The sequence below is a fragment of the Emydura macquarii genome, unplaced genomic scaffold (genome assembly GCF_026122565.2).
Source record: "Emydura macquarii macquarii isolate MOO-44397 ecotype Brisbane River unplaced genomic scaffold, CSIRO-AGI_Emac_v2 contig_3692, whole genome shotgun sequence".
Classification (NCBI taxonomy): Eukaryota; Metazoa; Chordata; order Testudines; family Chelidae; genus Emydura; species Emydura macquarii.
In genome coordinates this window covers 270,025-289,875 of record NW_027133829.1, presented here as the reverse complement: position 1 = coordinate 289,875, position 19,851 = coordinate 270,025, and the positions used below count along the sequence as shown (strand labels likewise).

Below are 19,851 nucleotides of genomic sequence, written 5' to 3'. Positions count from 1 at the left end.
GGTACAGACAATTACATGGCTGGGGCCTTAGTGAACATGTCGCACTTGCTAGGAACTTAAACTCATTTTTAGCATAGAAAATGCCATTCAGAATAAAATCACTCATTATATAGGAGGAGGGAACATTATATTTTGAAAGAATGAAATAATGCTTATTGAGGTAAGACTGCAACAGGAATAACCTGCTTTTTCTGACAATGAGAAGGCAATAGACTTTAAAAAAAAAAAACCAGCCTGAAGCAAAAATCCAGCATAGAAAATGTCAGCCCAAATAGTTAAAGTTTTTGCAACGTTATAAGCCATTGAAAACAGGGTCTCATTATGGGAAGTGTTAGGCTACCAGCTCTGCCTTTAATAATTTATTCTTATTTTCATTAGACTAATGCTACCTTCATTGAATCTTTCCCCATCATTTTCTGGCGAGGCATTTATATTTATCATTCGTATTCTGGGTTATTAAATTACAAGTGCACTTGAATTCTTGAAAGTAAAACTAATATCATACTAATACTCCTTGTGAACATTTTATTTTCTACCATACAGTTATGTTCCAAAGGATTTAAGTGAGAACCAAAAAAAAAAAAAAGTTAAATCAGTTTAATAAGTCCTATCAACTAGCCCTCCATTAGCTAAGCTATCCCTTGAGTTGCCCTGTCAGCTTCCTAACAAACTATAAAACTGATGCCTGCCATATTGAGTTTGTAATTTAATGCTAATGACAGGCTGCGAAATGACTATATGCATATATATGCATCATCCTACCCCCACTGGAGTCAATTAGACTTTGGTCATTTTACTTGAATGGGAGCAGGATTGAGCCCTTCATCTAAACTAAATATTAGGGATGAAATCTTGGCCCCACTGAAGTCAATGGCAACACTTCTATTCACTTCAGTGGGCCAGAGTTTCATCCCAGGGACTTAATCTGTATCCTTTATTACACATGAACAATCCTCTCTTGTACAAAAAATCTCACTGAAGTCAATGGAGCTTTTTGAGTGAGTGGGAAACATTTGTGAGACTAGCAGTTTGCATGATCAGACCTAGATTTTCTATTTCCTGTAGTCTTTATGAGTTTGATCTTGCACCGTGAAAGTCAATAGGAGTTTTCACATTGACTTAAAGGGGAGCAGGATAAAGTCCTATATATAACTGAAAGCCCTAAATAACTGAAAGCCCTATATAACTTACTAACTAACTCTACTTGTATCTGCTATGAATAATGACTCAAATTTGCAGTGAGAAAAAAATACTATACAACATAGTTAACTTTTTGCCACAACTAAAATGCTTACTTCAAGCACACGTGTGCATACACACAAAATTAATGGGTATTTTAAATTCTTAGCATTATGCACCACATTTTGGAAAATTATGAGTCCACAATAATCAGATTATGCATAATTCTGTTTTGTTTCATCACCCAAATCATCCACAGAAATGATGGAAAAGCTTATATTCAAGCAGAATAAAGTAATGCAGAAAAATGTAATTATTATAAATAGACAAATCCTAATATTTTGCATTGGTTCCATGCAGGGCCCCCTCATGGGGGGAGGGGAGGTAAAAGGGTACACTTTACCGGGGCCCGGAGGCCCTTGGGGGCCCAGCCCAGGCTGCAACCACCATTACCATGAGGAAAAAATTGAGGTTAAATTGTAGATCGTGCCTGAGGATATTTATAGAAACTTATTTCCCTGTATCTGTGTATCTATTGTCCAGATCTTGTGAGATTTGCTGGAGCTAATCAGAAGCAGTGTTAGCGCAGTCTCAAGCAACATTCTGAATAGTCAGTTGTTGGGCCTGCTGGCTCAGCCCAGGTTTTTCTCTAGAATAGAGAGTGTGTGCTTGTGCAGTTAAACTAGGACTTGTAGTTTGAGACTGAGAGACAGAGAGATTTGTGCTCCTCTCTGTGGCATGGTCTTATCATATCAAGATCAAGAACTACCAGTCCCAGAGTTCCTTGGGCATAGGCAGGAGGGCAGGACAGCTGGTGGGAGGGGCAAAGCAAAGCACCATAACACAGAGGGAGCCAGTGCTGCTGCTCCTGCTGGTAGGATTTGATGGCCCAAAATATATGTGAGTAAGTGTCTTAATTCACCCACAGTCACACACGCATCCCATACTGCCATGTTGGTGGTGGCTATAAACACAAATCAGGCAGCCAGAAACGTAAGGAGGTAAAAGAAAGGGAACTAAAAGAAGCTAAAGGACACCAATCTATCCTCCAGTTTTTCACAGATTTACTGATTTTTTGCACACTGCCAGTGACTGTGGCAGAAGCTTAAAGAAGTTTCAGCAAGCTAGCACTCATCAAACACTGCAGGCGTTCTACAATGGGGCAAGAATGGTTAAGCCACCTAGCTATCTTGTCTATTGAGTGTGAATTTGCACGAGAAATTGACTTTTGAAGGCTAATTCATGATTTTGCAATGAAAAAGTCCAGGAGAATAAAGCTTTAAAGTAAATTGGCCTAATTATGAAATGTTTGCAATCACACTGGTCCATTAGAATAAAAAAAATCAAAACATTGATAGGATATATCATCTTTATAATGACCAAAAAGTTACAAAATAGTCAGCAAATTGTAGGACTCTCAGGCTGGGTGTTATGTTAAACAAAAATACCAAAGGGAGGGCATTTTTCAGAAATGTAGAATATATAACAGTAATTTCAAAATTCAAACCTTTCATGGCTCATGAGATTGTATGTATGGGATGAGGGATTGTGGTATGTGTGTGGGAGGGAGCCCATGTTACACTTTTGTACTGGGCCCGAAAAAATTATGCTTGGTCCCTGGTTCCATGTATAAAAATGGCAGTAATTGTCACCTCTGGCAGTGAGTCTCATCAGAAAGGCCAAGGATTTAATGAATATATGACAAAAAATCCCATAGTGTTTGGGATATTTCTTTCCAGCCTCTTTCTTTGAGATTAGTTTCTCTGGCAGGATGGGAAAGATCTCATGTGCTCAGAGATTTTGTAATTCCATGGTGGCCTCTAAGACATAAATCTTAAAGGCGCAATATACCACCGAATTGTAATACCTTTTTGTGTTGCTTGGATAGAAATTATAAGGTTCTAGTAGCACATAAATGCTGCACTGGAGACACGAATGGACCACCTGCAGAGGACCTTACTTAAAGGACAGTTGGCTGTTGGGGGCAAATGTTTTCCTGAATGTGCAGGGGCTACACTTATATTTCTGTATCTTCCAAAAAATTCACTTCAAGGCATTTCTGTATGTTGGTTTTAGTTCTGGGTGTGTACTTTTAAGTGGATGATTGACAGCTGTGGAGAATGGACTCTTCAATGTATTCATAGGTCAAGGACACCACAGTCAGCACCATTGCCTCAGCATAGATCTGGTGAGAGCAGCTTTTGGATGAGCTGGTAGTTCAAATCTCCGTACTCCGCTCAATCCTTGGCCTCTTTGTTAAGATTACCAAAAAAGCAAAGTGTAGCAGTGGTTTTTATACTGTGGACACTTGGCCCTGGATCCACAAAGATACTTAGGTGCCTAAAACTGAGGGTGAGGTGCCTCAGTCTTGGTTTTAGGTGATACTGCAATCCATAAAACTCCCGCCTAGCTGCACACTACCTCTTTAGGCACCTAAACTCGCTCAGCACCTATGTTTTTGCAGTAAAAGTTTCCTAGGTGTCTATGTTTCTGCCTCTGGGCATGTGCACTGCTGCTTCTCTTTTAGGTGTCCAGGCATCTACCTAAGACCCAGAGCAATCCATGGACATTGGAAAGATAGACATTCCTTTGCCTAATTCGCAGAAGGGACCTAATCCAGTAGGTGTGCTCAGGGACTGCCTAACTCACACAAAACAGCTGTGGGAAAGGCTGACCACCTTCCTACTCACCCAGCATGTGGGAGACCGCCGGCTCAAGTCCCCATTCCTCTGGATGAGCTGAAGGATTTGAACCAGGATCTCAGGGGAATGCCCCAACCACTGGGTCATGAAGTATTCTGATGTGGTTCTTCCTCAGTCACTCCTATTGAAAGTGCTCCATTTTAATTAAAAAATTGAATAATTAAATATTAATTGTGCAAGAGATAGTGCAAGTGACTCTAGCCCAGTGGTTAGGGCACCCAACTGAGACGTGGCAGAGCCCTGTTCATATCCCTTCTTCACATCAGGCAGAGAAGAGACTCGAACCAGAGGTTTCCCATATTCTAGGTGAGTGGTCTAATCACTGGGCTACAGGTTATAAGGGAGCCATTCCCCCCCCCCCCAACTATTTTGTGTAGCTCTAGGTGGAATCTGAGTATGCTTACTGGATCGGGCCCCGCACACAAGTTAGTTGGGGGAGTGCTTATCTTCCCACTTCTCCCATTGGCTAGCTTAGGTGGTTTCCTGCCTAACATGTTGGCTATGTGGATCATAGACTCAGACTATAAAAGCAGAAGGGACCATTATGATCATCTAGTCTAACCTCCTGCACAATGCAGGCCACAGAACTTCACCCACCTACTCCTGTAATAGACCCCTAACCTAAGATTGAGTTATTGAAGTCCTCAAGTAATGATTTAAAGACTTTAAGGTACAGAGTATCCACCAGCAAGTAACCGGTGCCCTGTGCTGCAGAGGAAGGTGAAAACCCCCTAGGACCTCCCATTCTCACCATTGTGCCTTTCTCTCACCATTCATTGTATCGGGAGCCTACACACCTAGCGTAGGCTGTATGGATCTCAGTGTGGTTCCTCTGACAGACCACCCAGCAAACTGCCTTCAGATGCTAACTGTTGTTAATTACCAAAGTAAACTGGATATTGACCAGCAATGTAAAGTTGAAAGCCCCTTGCCCATTAGCAATCCCTGAGCCAGGTAGTACCTTCATTAAACTCACACTCTGGGTATAGACTGGAGCTGATTTTAACTGAACCAGTTCACTTGTGTCTATTTATAATGAATCATAGAAGATTAGGGTTGGAAGGGACCTCAGGAGGTCATCTAGTCCAACCCCCTGCTCAAAACAGGACCAACCCTAATTAATCATCCCAGCCAAGGCTTTGTCAAGCCAAGCCTTAAAAACCTCTAAAGATGGAGATTCCACCACCTCCCTAGGTAACCCATTCCAGCGCTTCACCACCCGCCTAGTGAAAAAGCTTTTCCTAATATCCAACCTAGACCTCCCCCACTGCAACTTGAGACCATTGCTCCTTGTTCTGCCATCTGCCACCACTGAGAACAGCCTAGTTCTATCCTCTTTGGAACCCCCCTTCAGGTAGCTGAAGGTTGCTTTTAAATCTCCCTTCACTCTTCTCTAAATAAGCCCAGTTCCCTCAGCCTCGCCCCATAAGTCATGTGCTCCGGTTCCCTAATCATTTTCATGACCTGCATTCCTCATCTGCAATAACCATGACTGTATCCTCACACCTAATCACAAACAAATCTTCATCACAGTTGTTCATGGGCCAACCTGAATCCTGATAAGAACATGATTCTGCAACAGGGACAAGTATATTACAGGCAGATCAAGGTTCATGTCTGTATATTAAAAAAAGCTAAATTTTCAAAAATGCTCTCTAAATTTGCATCTACAGTTTTGTGCACACGGCTTCTTGCACACACAAACTCCTGCAAATGTATGAAAAATTGGGTAATTAAGGGTGTGCCTGATTCAATACACAAATAAGATTTTACATTTATATAGAACATTTAATCCCAAAGGACTGGACACATTCAACTTATATTTTTGATGCCACCACATTTTGGATAGAGGCAGACAAAGGTAAATAGTCCAATGAAAAATAAACTTCGTTTAGCATATAATTATCATCATTTTTTGCATGAATGCACTCAAACTGAAGACACAAATGTGGGGTTAGGTTTTCAGAGTTAGATGCTTGTAAGTGTATTGCATTCATTTGTGCCTGCTTAATTTATAAGCTTAATTACCCAATGTGCTTGTACAAATCAGGTATTTGTTATGGCATATGATCATCTAGGGATCCAAATCACCATATGGACATACCTGAGTCACACATGTATATTAACATTTTGTTTCATCAATTAGGCACACACAAATGTATATGTGTGTTGCACTGAACATCTAACTTTGAATTTCTGGCCATTAGCACCAAGTTGAGCCTTCTCAAAATGTAACAACTCTCTAACAGAAGAAATATACAGTAAATTACATCACTTAGTAAATTAGTGCTCTGACCACCTAATTCTGTTTTCAAAAACCTACAGGGGAAGATAATCCTATAATTCTTCAGGATATACATGCTGTGTGAACCTATGAAAAAAAATCCTGCACTGTGCACAACAGTCTATCTGTTTACTTGTTGCTCACAGAGCAAGCTAAGCACACAGAAGGGTTTAACATGAGGTAGAATGGTTGAGGCCAGTCCACTGATTACTACCAGAATCCTGTATGAAATATTTAAAATCTTATTCTCCAAAGTAAAGAATAAAATAAACAACACTTCAAACTCCCATTGATTTTGAAAGTGAGGGACTAAAATGGGTGACAGCTTCGTACGTTCCAGAATAGAATAGTAGATTGGAAAAAAGTGATTGAGTAGAATGGTTTAAGGGCAGTGCAGAGATCTATTATTCAGGTGAGGCAGGTGATTAGAAGTCATAGGATAAAAGGTCAGTAGGGGATAACAGAGGTTTGATTTATTTCCAGTATTTGACTGTAAATGTACATTGAAGATTATAGGTAAAGTGAGCAGACAGGTTAAAAGCAAAATAAAAACATATTTATGTTCAGATCTTTGTTAGCATTAATGCTTTTTATTAAGCGTGTATGTTAGCCAATTTGGTTAAAAAGCTGTGTTTCATTTTCTCTCCTATAAACCTGGTTTAACTATTATAAAGATAGTTAATATGCTGTGGAAGAATTGCCATTGGCCTGCTGTGGAAGAATTGCCAAGATTTAGCTCTTCTACATATGCTACCTTTACAGCTTGTGATACAATAATTCCAATGTGTAGTCTAGAATGACTATTTTAAAGTTTTTATTATTATATTTTAGACATTTATGGATTCCTCTCGCTTTCTTTCATTTACTGCTGGTTATGGGAAGGAAACTATTCCCACATTGTTACTGTATTTAATGAAAGAATTCTCATCTTATCCTTTGTGTAATACTCAGGGCTTTTGTTTTCTAAAGATTATTTTATAATAAGGTAAGTATAGGTGCAATAAGAACAGATTTAAATGTCACGTACATAAACAATAACATTCTATTATAAAGTACACCTGAAGAGAATTTACATCACGGTAATGGAGTTAGTCCAAATCTATACCAGTGTAAAAGTACAGGATTTTACCCCAGGCAATTAGTTCTGTATGCCAACCTAACCTAGTACTGGTGTGGAAGTCATTTCTGTGTCACAAAGGCACAGCATTGCTTCCACTCAGCAAGTGACCCATCCTTACACACAGCTCCTATTTGGGGCATGGTTGCAGATCGCTTTGTGCTCAGTGTCAACACCAGAGTGAATTTCATAACAGTGTGATCTGGTGGATTACTTAAGTGGATACCCAAAGATAAAGTAAGAGAGTTGCAAGAAGATAGGAGAAGAGAGAGAGGAACAAAGGAAGGGCTAAAGGAAGGGTGAAAAAGGGACTAGCGATTAAAGGAAGTTCTGGAATATTTGAGGTGAGAAGTGATATACATGCCATTGGAAGGTAAGATTAATGGCTAAACCATGACATCACATAGATAGCGGCAGAATTCATCCAGGTTATCATTTCTTGAGAGTGTAAATTTTCCCCATAACTACTGTTGAGATTTCTTATGCTTCCATTTTATTCAAAAGAGAGGATCTTTTCACTATTATAAAAGACCATTTTAAAACGGGACTTTACTTTTCAGGGATGGCATTCTAGTACCTAAATAAAGGAATCTTCATCTCAGCTTTACAGTAGTTTATTTAGCTGAGGTTAGTCCTGCTTTGAGCAGGGGGTTGGACTAGATGACCTCCTGAGGTCCCTTCCAACTCTATGATTCTATGATACAGGCACATTATGGCTGCCAGTATGACGAGGACATTTAGAGCTCCAAGATGTAATATGAGAGAGAAGCTGAGCACTGCTGAAACGTCCATCATTTTGCAGAATCTGCCAGTTTAGGTAAGTAGAACGATAATCAAAGCCATTAATAGCTAATTAGATTTTGTTTTAGAGTATATGGAGAACAGGTAATGCAGATGCATATTTGATATTTGCCATATCATAAGCCAGTTTTCATTTGATAGGATAAGATTAGGTAATTTATCCCATTTTTCTAGAAAAAAAATTATCTGCACTGGAATAGGAAACATCATATACCCGAATGGAGGATTTTTCAACTCCATAATATTCTTAACATTCATTCAGCCAATAAAAAGAGCCAAATTTGGTGTCTAAAGTTAAAAGTCAATGGACAGGTCACAGCACACAAAATTGAGCATGTGCTTAAGTCTGTGGTTCTTAATCTATTTACCATTGTGGGCCGCACATGCAGCTCTGTGTGTGTTACATGGGCTACATCCGCACAATATATACTACCTGTCTGGCCCTGAGGATGTCACATGGGCTGCAGCTATGTGCTGATTCGGCTGCGAGTTGAGAACCACTGGCTTAAGTCTTTGCAGGCTTGAGGTCTTGGACTGTAAGTTCTTTGGGGCAGGGTCTGTCTGCACTATATTTGTATACTATCTACCACAACGGGGCTGCGGCTTCTAGAATCTACCACAAAACAATGAATAGTAATGAGAATAATTCAGTGTTCCAAGTAAACTCTTAAATTGGATGACTTCAACATTATTTTGTGATTAAAAAGGCAAAATAATTATCAAAATGCTTAATGAAACTATTTGTTTACCAAACATTCAGCAAACAAAAAAACTTCAATAACCGTTTTGGTTTAAAACTAAATTAAAAAAAAAAAAATCACCAGACCTTTCAATAAAAAGTGTAACGAAAAATTTGAAAAAGTCAGATTTTTACATAAAAATCATTTCTGAAAAAAGGTTGTTTTTTAGTTGAAAAAATCTTGTAAAATTTCAGCCAGCTCTGGTAACTACCAAGCTGGTCAGTTTCAAACTTACCTCTTAGAGATGAATGTGTCTATATCTAATTACTGTACCAATCTCCTGAGGCACCCACTTCCCTTGCTTTGTGTGTGCGCATGTGTTTTTCCCCTACATTTGATATGCCCTCTGTGGAAGTATATTAAATTAACTTAGTTCGTTGTTGTAAACTATTATGTATGTGACATTCAAAGTGTGCAAAGTGGTTTATTGAACACACAATATATGGGATGAAATGCTGGCCCCTTTGAAGTCAACTGAATTTTACTTAGTTCTTTTGGGGCAGGGATTATCTTTTTGTTCTCTGCGTGTACAGTGCCTAGCACAATAGGCCCTCATCCATGATTTAGGCTCCTGGATACTACCGTAATACAAATAATAATAATAAAAAAATGACTTCAGTGTGACCAGGATTTGATGCAGGGTCGCTATCCCACTAAAAACCTAGATAGGTACTCCTTTTTGCCTGCACTAGTTTTACATTGATGCAACTCCACTGGAGTGTGTTCTGATTTACATTGGTGTGAGATCAGAATCATGTCCAACACTTGTAACCAATGTTAAAATATTTAGTAAATAGCAAATAATGTTCTTTATACTAAATACTTTGACATATTTAATAAATATAGGATATTATACTACAAACTGCAGTTCTAATGATGATATGTCTTCTATTACAATGGGATACACTAGAATTTTTGTTATTTGTAGTTATGCCCTAAAATTAAATTATAATACTGCGCACCATCTTTCAGGCTATTTTTTGTTTGTTTGTATGCATGTTATAGTGAGCAGTCTTTTTTAAAAGGGAAGAATATGATGGACTTGAATTTTGAGTCAGCTATTATTAAAAGTACCCTTAATATGATGAAGAACCTTATAAAGCAATAGCACTATCTATGCACAGGCAGATTTGGCATGGTTGGAAATGTTCTGGTTTTCTGATCCACAGTTTGTGCTTCGTATTTCTGCAATTATTCCTATAAAAGAAGACTTTGTTGTAAAACTGTAAAACAACTGTGGCTTAAGGGAACGCTGCAAATGTTACATCTGTTTTTAGTAGGAGTAATGTGCAAACTGCTTTCTGAGAATAGAGACTATAATCTGTCCCTATCTAGCAGCTGAAATTTCAGTGTTCTTTAAAGGTGCACAGTAGATTTTGATAAAATGGTATTTTTATAAGTCATTAAATTGTTTTTTAGGAACCTCACATTTGAACAATTATTAAACTATAAAACAAAATTGCATGATTCCTAAAACTGTAATCTGAAGTTTTACAATTAGCTATAAAAGGCTGTATTATTATAATATACTAAAGATGCTGAGACTATTACAATTAAAAAAAAAATGAATTGTAAAAATCTTTTATTGCTGATGAAGTAACTCTAAACTATTATGCACTCCAATAATATATATGTACCATATTTGGGTACAATGAAAAGCATACTATTCACAAAAACATAATTTAAATTGTGATTGAACTATGCAAAATAGATCATCTAGATTGCTTTTTATAATAGAAGTTTCTTAAACCTGACTTTCAGTATATGATTAAAAATATTTCATGAATTTGAGGACGAATTATTAAATACAGGGGCCAGATTTTCAAAATAGCTTTGTGTGTCTAGAGGACTGGTCCTCAGCTGGTATTAACTGGTATAGCTCCACTGATGTCAATGGAGTTGTGCCCTTTAAACTAGCTAAGGATCTGGGTCTAGATATTTATCTATATATTGCCATACAAGCAGTAATGGTAAATGTAGATGGGTCCTCTGTTAAAACACAGTAGGTTAGTCTGAAGAGGTGAAATTGGGAATGAATTGCCTCTGTCATGTGAACCCCACCAACTGCCACTATCTCATGATATATAACTCCCAGATAAGACTATACAGCACCATCATTGGCAAAACCAGCACCCCTTTAAATATCGTATTGGTTCTTACACATAAACATACACACATTACATCTATACTTATATAGAGTGATATTAGGCTAGATCCTCAGTTGGTGTAAAACATTAGTTACTTTCACACCTAAGAACATGGAAATTGCCATACTGCATCAGGCCCCAGGGTCCATCTAGTTTAGTTTCCCATCTTTGATAGCGGCCAGCACCAGATGCTTCAGAGGAAGATGTCAGAACACAGCAGTAAACAAATGTGAAACTAAATCGAACTTTTTGAAACTAGTAGTGTAAAACTTTTGAGTTCTGATTCTCCTGTTTACACCGAGGTAAATCAGGAGAAACTTCATTAAGGTCAACGGCGTTGGGAGTGGGAAATCAGCCTCTTTATTGGTAAAACAGAGAATTCAGATCTATACTGTCTAAATTAGAAGGATAAGATTAACGATGACATTTTAGATTATCTCTGGTTGTCGGATACTAATATGAAAATGCAAAGCACACAAGGCTTCTTTTGGTAACACAGAATTGCTGCTGAGACAAATTAAAAGATGTTCCTTTTTAGAAGAAAAGCTGCCAATAGGTGTTCTATAAATCATCTGTGCCAGCAGGCTGACCTCATTATGTCAGCTAATCCTGGAAATACAGGAGGTAAATTTAAATCTTCTAGTATGAAACATTTAATCGATATTCTAAATGTTTTCCTTATAATTTATTCTGGCAGAGCGATTGGTTCCTGTTAATCTTTTGCCACAGACTAGAAATTTCTGAATGGTTATTATGTCTGGAAGAAGATATCCAAAAGAGTTTTCCTGAGGGACAGAATTGGAAGGGCAGACACCGTCACCCTTTGCTTGTTCTTTGCAAAATGGCAAAGAAATAGAAAAATAGAAGGCCAAACGGGGAGGCTGGAGGGTAGCAGTCAGGCAAGTACTTAAGCTCAGAGGATTAAAGTTCAGTGTGTCTTTATTCTAGGGTGACCAGGTGCCCCAATTTTATAGGGACAATCCCGACATTCGGGGCTTTGTCTTATATAGGCGCCAATTATTCCCCACCCCATGTCTCGATTTTTCACACTTGCTATTTGGTCACCCTACTTTATTCAGAGTACAGTCTCAGCATTTATACTGCTCCCTCATCAGCAAAACACCTAAATGCTCACTGTGCTTCCTATTTATGTTCACCCACCACCCAATTATCAATCCATGAAGCTGCACACCCGCTGTGGCTTGATATTCAGAGCATTGCACTACAGCTTTTAACCGTCTACCAATATTTATTTTATAGAAATATTATTTAACATTTATGTAGTTACTTAACATTAAATAATTATAGATAGGATTCTGCCTTCAAGCACTGGGCAGAAACCTGATTGGAGCTGAGAACCTGCAACACCCAAACCTACAAGTAAAGAGTATAGTTAACTACTTCATTTGCATGATGTGAATTGTGTGTAGGCCCCAGTCTCCTGGTGTTGCCAAATCTCATGATTTTATCACAACTCTTAATGTTTGGTGACTTTCTTAAAGCCTCAGCTCCTGGACAGTCTCAGCTTTCATTTAAAAAAAAAATTTGCAACCCTCATTTGCTGAGGAGAAAAGCTTGAAAATGTGACTCAGGTGTACCCTAAAGACTCAAAAACCAGAAGGCAAATATAAACCCCCAAATGTTTTTTTTTTTTTTTTTAATTTCATGATTTTAAACCAATATCATGATTTTGTTTTTCTTTCTTTCTTCCTGACATTACCTTTGAATGCTTGGAGTTGACATTACTGAGACATTCCCATTCCTTTCTGCCTTTTTTAATATGTGCTTTTGAGAGTACAAGAACAAGCGCACAAGGAGCCTCAGAGTTATTTGCCCTCAGTCTAAAGGGCCATGCATTGTACTGAATTATATTTGCATCCATTATCCATATTTGTACAGGAGCACAAAAATCTTACACACCCTTCAGCATGATCTGCAAGGGCTTGTGGGATCAAGGCCTTTGTCATGAAAAACAGGGAAACTGCAACTGATTTGGAAGTAGCTGGGGTCTGTTGTGCAAAATATTGCTGAAAAAACAGCAATTTCTGTTAAATTAACACAATCTTCATTTATGAAATATTTACTAAAATATTCCAACTCTCCACAAGAACTATTATTAAATATTCTTGTTCTGTATTTATTGCTATCGTAGCTATGTTGTATATAATTATTCATATATCATTTAAATTTCATATTACTATGACCATTTAGTTCTATATCTTTGCCCTGCCAAACTTCATTTGTTCTGTTTTCTTGACTCATTTTGACCCTCTATACATCCAAAGACATTCTTGATGGGGTGGGGAGAGAGGAGTGTATACTAAATCTTGTGCAGACTCACTGCACTCATGGAGGAATGCTGGGATGGAGTGAGAGGTACATTTCAGGGATGGAGTGCTGGTAGAGTGACCAGATGTCCCAATTTTATACAGACAGTCCCGATATTAGGGGCTTTGTCTTATGTAGGTGCCTATTACCCCCATCCCTGTCCCGATTTTTCACACTTGCTATCTGGTCACACTAAGTGCTGGATACATGTTATACAGAAGAACTGGACTGGTTGCCAAAGGTAGCAGTGAAAGAGAACTAAACATGGAGCAAAGCCACAAGAATGCTTGTTTTTTAGTAGTAATTGAAAACAGTTTGTCTAATCAAGGCTCAAGATGCTAGTACTCACATTTTTCTTTTCTCTTCTTTTCATGTGCATTTTGTACAAAATATTTATGGTCTGATCCTTTGAATGGTGAGCAGCAATTATAAGGTGATGAGCATACTACAATTACACTTGAAATTAATGTATTTTATATTGATCACCACTGTTTTTTTTGTGGTTTTGGGTTTTTTTGTGCATTGGGGAACTTCCCTAGAAGCAGGGTGTATTGAAGTGCTTACACAACGTCGTTGAAGTCAGGCATCTACCTGATAAAAGATGAAGTACTGAGATAATTTTGGGACATAATAGAGTATATTATGCAAATAAAGTAATTCATTTGCAAACTACCAGAAAACCTAAAGGAAAAGCCTCCATCAGAAGACAACATTTCAGTATTTCAATTTGAAAAAGAAATCACAAGATTATAATTTGAGAACCTGGAGAATCTCTATAACTGTGGTAATTTTACATGAAGAACAATTTAAAAATGATATCACTATAGCAAAAATGATTTATAACCTCCAAAACATATTTGAAATAAATATCGACTTTATATAATCAACAAGTATCATATATTTTGTTTAAATATCCCCAACATTTCCAGCAACTTGAGAATGCGTTTGTAACAGAGATCATACAAATTGATGAAACCATTAATGTCTCTTTTCCATATGACCACTTTGAAGAAGTCAGAAAAAATGTACTAACAATAGTTAGGCCAGTGTCATACTTGATACTAATATGACTGCCAATTAGTTCTGACATGGCAATTTGGCAGTCTACCTCATGCCCTGTATTTTACAGCCTCAGGAGGTTAGTACTTAGTCATTTCTATGACATTTTATATTAATCAATCAATTCCTCACCCAACCCCCCTTTGTGTTGTATAATGGAACCCTTGTACCTACTATGGATCTGACGAGGTAAAAGTCAAGACTTAACATCATCAAAATTACCATTTTCATTTTCTCTTAAAATGTAATTGTCTTGTTGTATTGATACCTTTGCCTCTAATTCTTCTTTTCATAATGTTGATGCGATATTCCCTTTTTTAAAGAGTGTCTTCTATCTCAAACACAAAGACTATAACAAAACCCCTTAGCATGCTCTCAGTAATACTAGTGCGGGTTCTGAAAATACTACAAAGGAACAACCCTTCTCATGGGAGGTGAACATATGAAGAATAGAGCTTGTCTTAATGTACTACAAATGTCTTCACTAGCTTGGTTAATTTATAATATTTTAATTAGTTTAACTTTAAGTCTCATATTAAAGTAGCACCACATTGCCTGACAAATGTATATTCAATAAAAAACAGGATCAGCTATATCTGATTGGTTTAAATTTTCCTTTATTAAATTTTTGGTTTCAGTTATGAGGCAAGGAAGGTGCTGATACTGGAATATTACATCTCACAAAAGATAAAGCTGTCTGGTTCAGATAACCTCAGGTATTTCTGAACATGGATATAGCTACAGTTCCTAAACACTAGCCAGTCAAATGTGTGAAACTGTCTGTTCTCCAAAGAGACATTTACTCCAGTGTCTTTCCTGACCTACGGTATCAGCGGCACTTGCAAAGTGAAAATATAGCCCCAACAGCGCTGATTGACTGAGATAGTATGTGACTTTTAAAATAATAGAGGATTGGGGCAGGGAGAGAGGGAAGAAAGTGGGGGCTAATTCAGTTACTTGAAAAAGCAGCCTGATTTTCAAAGGAGCATTTAGAACTCCAATCGAAATCAATGGGATCTGTGATAGTCTGTCAATTCCAATCCAATATTTATTATGTGTATTTTGGTAGCACCCAGAAGCCCTGTTCTGGTAGGGGCAGTACAAACATGGAAGATAGACATGATCCCTGCTCAAAAGAAGAAATACTCGGTTCATCAGTCCGACTCATTAAATATAATATGACTATGAATTAATGTTTTCTCCATTAACTTTTTGTTTTTAAGCACAAGAATTCAGAGGTTCACTTTTTTAACCGGAATATTTTTTCAAATCAAGTGGCTAATGCATATGTAAATACATTCAATGTTAATTAGCAATAACTTACAAAGCTTGACTAATAATGAAAATACAGATATGCAAAATCACACTAAAAGAAAGAGAAAGCAAGTCTCACCATCATTAATCCCAATATATCTTCCAAGTCAATGACACCTGTGAAATGTATTAGGTTTATATGAAATTTGCCTACTTGACATGCCATGTAAAGGGAGAAACTAAAAGGATTTAGTGATGGGGAAATGGAATAGGAAAAATGAGGAAGCAGAATAAAGGCTGGGAATATCCTGAGATATATGAACTGTCCCCAGAAATGAATGTAGGTACGTTGATATTTTCTGACAGTAAGAATACAACAATCAAACATTTTATAAGTAAGAAAAATGTAAAAGCTATCTCAGAGAGCAACAACAAATGTTAGTTCTTGGATGGATTAGTTGGTTCTTGGATGGTCCTGCATTTTGGTGGTGGTTAGACTAGATGACCTTTGATTCAGAACCCTATGATTCATAGTTTGAGTATCCAGTGTAAAACCAAATTCATGTCAGATAGGACCTTTAATAACAAAACTGAAAGCAATTCATTTGTGTCCTGTTGCTACTGTCCCACTGTGAAGACAAAACAAAAAGTGGGCCAAGCAGATCTGTCCTCGAGCTAATTCAGTATCTGTAAACAACCAGAAATCTTTATAATACAGGATTTCTAAAATCCTCTGGCCTAGAGATGTTTTCAGTTTAAATTTTCTTTCACCTCATGTTCTCCCCTGCCCACATTCTGTGGTTCTTTCCTGCCCAAATTCTGTAATCTTCTGATAGCTGCATTTATGGCCGTGGGCAAGTGATTAGCCTCTTTAAAATCCAGAATCAATACCACACCATGAATTGACTAACTGAAGCATTACGAAATATAGCCAGGGCCACTGGCCAAAAACTCTTCGGGACATTGGGCCTAATTCAGAGGGGAGTCTGAGTAATCTATATCTTTTTCCAACCTTTTCCCATGTCAGTTATACCAACTACACTCTTATGTTCACATTCACTTCATCTAAATGAGTCTACGTTGATGTAACTAACATGATGAAGGGCCTGGAAGAAGGTGCAAGATACACTAGTTCACACTCAGCATAACCTTTGAATCTGGACGATTGAGTGCATCATCTCTATCTGCTCTATACTGGCTGGGTAGCAGGAGTGCCAAGCCCATAACCAAAGCTGCCTGTTCCTTGGTTACTGTGCAGCCTAGTCTTATTATGCTTCTTATTTAAAATTAGAGTGTCTAACAGCTTACAATACATTGGGTAAATAATTCCAACATTAGAACCAACAGAGCAGAATACAGATTAATTCAAGTCTATCTGCATACACAGCAGGGGAGGTGACAGATTCTATATCAATAACAATTTCCTTCCCTCCATTTTGCACATTTATATTGCTATCTGTATGTAGCACTTATGAAGCAATCTTACCTGCAGATTTGCACATGCTGGTAAATCGTTGTGGGTGGGTATTTCATTGTTGGTGCTCTCTGAGCCTATGTTTTTAAATCTAGAAGCTGTTGTAGTTGTTGCTGTGGTGGTTTGCACTGGTAGGATTGGCTGCCACACAGTCACATCGGTACCATTGCCGAAGGCCTGAATTGCATTTTCTGTAGAAAACAAGCATAGAGAAAATTTTGCATGTAAACAAATGCCACAGACAGCAGAACTGGAATTTAAAAGAAATAAATAAAAAATTGATGCCATTGAATAGAATAACTGCAAAAATGCTCTCTCATGCAAAACCTTGTCCTTATTTGTCCAAACTCAAGTTTTTATATTCAAAAGCTAGTTTCAATGAATTTTGAATACATGCCAGAAATGTGAATTTTAGGGGTCACAGGTTTATCTGCTGCTGTATTCTCCCTGAAATATTTTCAGTCATTTTTGATGGAAGCTTAATATACTGTAAGCAAATTGGCATGCCATACAAAAGCTTCAAAAAACTTAACTGGTGAGACTTAAGATACAATATGAACGTTGTGTCCTAATTCTGATAAATTATGTTATGCAACAAGCTAAACATAAGTAGCAACCAATGTACTGATTTATTTCCACAGCTTGTTTTTAAAAACGAATGTGCCTATAAACATTGGACTGTTTAATTAAGATGATCTTTTTCTTCCAGTTTCCAAACAAAATCTACAAAACCAAGTAAGAGAAATATGCTTAAACCAAAAGTTTAGAATATAAAAGTTAAAAAGCTTATCAGTTTCCTGGGATTAAAGACAGTGTTTATGGCAAGGGTAAATTGGTTGTGGGTTGTTTTATACAAATGAATAGAAAAATAGTTTTTAATCAGGTCTTTGGGGACTCAGCATGGATTTAGGGATTTCTTATTTCACATTCATTGTATAAGGAATCAAACAATTTCACATGGGACTTGAATGTGGAAGTTATAAATAATACTCTTCACTGGCATCCATCTCTCTATAAAATTATTTACATTTATCCCTCATCTTAGAAATATGCACTTTATTTTAGTATTTGATTTTAGAGTTCCAACAAGCAGAGACTGATTTATAAAAAAGGCATTACAATTGGTTGGATTGATGGTGGCGAAGTGGGAACAGTATGAAAGGACTTTTCTGTCCAGCATTCTCTCTTAAACAAGGTGAGTTGTAGTATTTTCCACATAGTAAATGTCACAGGAGACCAAATAATTACCAACATTAAATAGGGTGCCAGCTGCTTATTTTCAGTGCTGTAGGAGGAACTACAAGAGAATATGAAGGCACCCTCTAGTAAATAATACTATACTTAAAAATTAAAACGGACGTTTTAGTCTGTTCTGAAACAGATGCTTTTTCCCAAATGTTGAAAGACCATTTTATGAGAAGACAAGAGAACAGCCCCCCACCCAACCCTCCCATGAAATGCTATTAAATCAGGAACACCTTTAATTTTTTTTCCATGAAGAAGAGGTTTCCCTGCCAGGATAAGTATAATTTTTCTCACAGTGACCTCTAATCTCACTGCTTTATTGTCATTAAACTTTTTATTCTGGCAGCAAAAGAGAAGACAAAGGGTTTGGTGTATAGCAAAAGTCTAAAAGGAACTCGTAACATGATAGTAATGACTAATCAACACACTTACAAATTAGCAAAATATGAAATACTATAGGCAGTTATGTGAGAGGCAGTTTGGAGAAGCTATGGATGCTATACAGTTGCCCTTTCTCATTTAGAATCCCAGTCGGAACTGATTGCTTAACCAATGATCTACATTAACCTTTCCTGCCTAGCAATCCTTCCAAGGCATTTTACAAATAGGGCTCAATCTTGTCATCTTTCTGCACATAGAACTCCTGATGCTTAATGGAAGTACTACGCTGAGAGACTCTTGGGTAGAGGCAAAGGATAAAAATTGTCTTAGGCAGTCTACACCGTTAGTGATATGTAGAGCACAGACACTGCATGCCCAGCTAGCATGGGTATAAATAACAGTGTACAAAATGAGGCAGTGCCTAGATGAGTAGAGTAGAGTAGAGTATCCTACATATCTGAATCCTAGGGTGTATAACCTACATGGTTCTCCACATGTTCAAGCAGAGCCTTCACCCATCCACACTGCTATTTTTAGCAGTGTAGTGTCCCACTGCCTCCCCACCTCCAGAGCTTTTTCCCACCGCAGTGAAAGAAGCAAGCAGTGGTGAAAGGCTCTGTCAGGGAGAAAACAAGGGGCAAGGAGAAAGGCTCCAGAAGCTCTCCACTGCGAGAGCCTTTCACCAAGGCATGTAGCTACATACCACTGCAAGGTCATAGAGACAAGGTTTTAGAGAAGTGCAGGGTCTTTGATAGCTCAGTGATGGAATTTCACTATAACGACCCTATCCCCCATTAGAGAATGGCCTACTTCAGACCCACCGCTATTGTATTTCTGTTTTTTAAAGAGGTAACCAAGTCTGTGTGCCGTATGACTCCTCTGACTACCTTAAATGTTGTATTGAGCCCTATCTCAGCAATAAATTGTTTCTCTGAAATTCCAATTCTACTGCATGTTCCCTATCATTCAGTTGGAAAGCTTCTGGCAAAAAGGAAGTTTGGAAAGGAAGTCTACCAAAACTGACTCCACTGAGCCACTCTGAAATTTAAAATAGCCCATAGATTGGGCTGATAAAACCATAACATAACAATCTGAATGAAACAGCTGCATCAAGATCTCATTGTGAAAATGACCATCTGA

At 37.7% G+C, this 19,851-nt stretch overlaps 1 protein-coding gene across 2 annotated transcripts in view; it reads right to left on the bottom strand.

Annotated features, from left to right (window-relative positions):
• The window catches only part of GFRA1 (GDNF family receptor alpha 1), a 184,488-nt gene that overhangs the window by 11,334 nt on the left and 153,303 nt on the right, over positions 1 to 19,851 (bottom strand). The window contains exons 7-8 of one of the 2 annotated variants that reach the window (XM_067537184.1): positions 17,098 to 17,276; positions 16,187 to 16,298 (exon numbers count right to left, since the gene is read on the bottom strand). In XM_067537184.1, the coding sequence (XP_067393285.1) occupies positions 16,287 to 16,298; positions 17,098 to 17,276 (191 nt within the window). In that variant the 3' untranslated portion in view covers positions 16,187 to 16,286. Of the gene's footprint in view, positions 1 to 16,186; positions 16,299 to 17,097; positions 17,277 to 19,851 lie in introns of those variants that run through there. The other variant, XM_067537183.1, reaches the window with a different exon arrangement.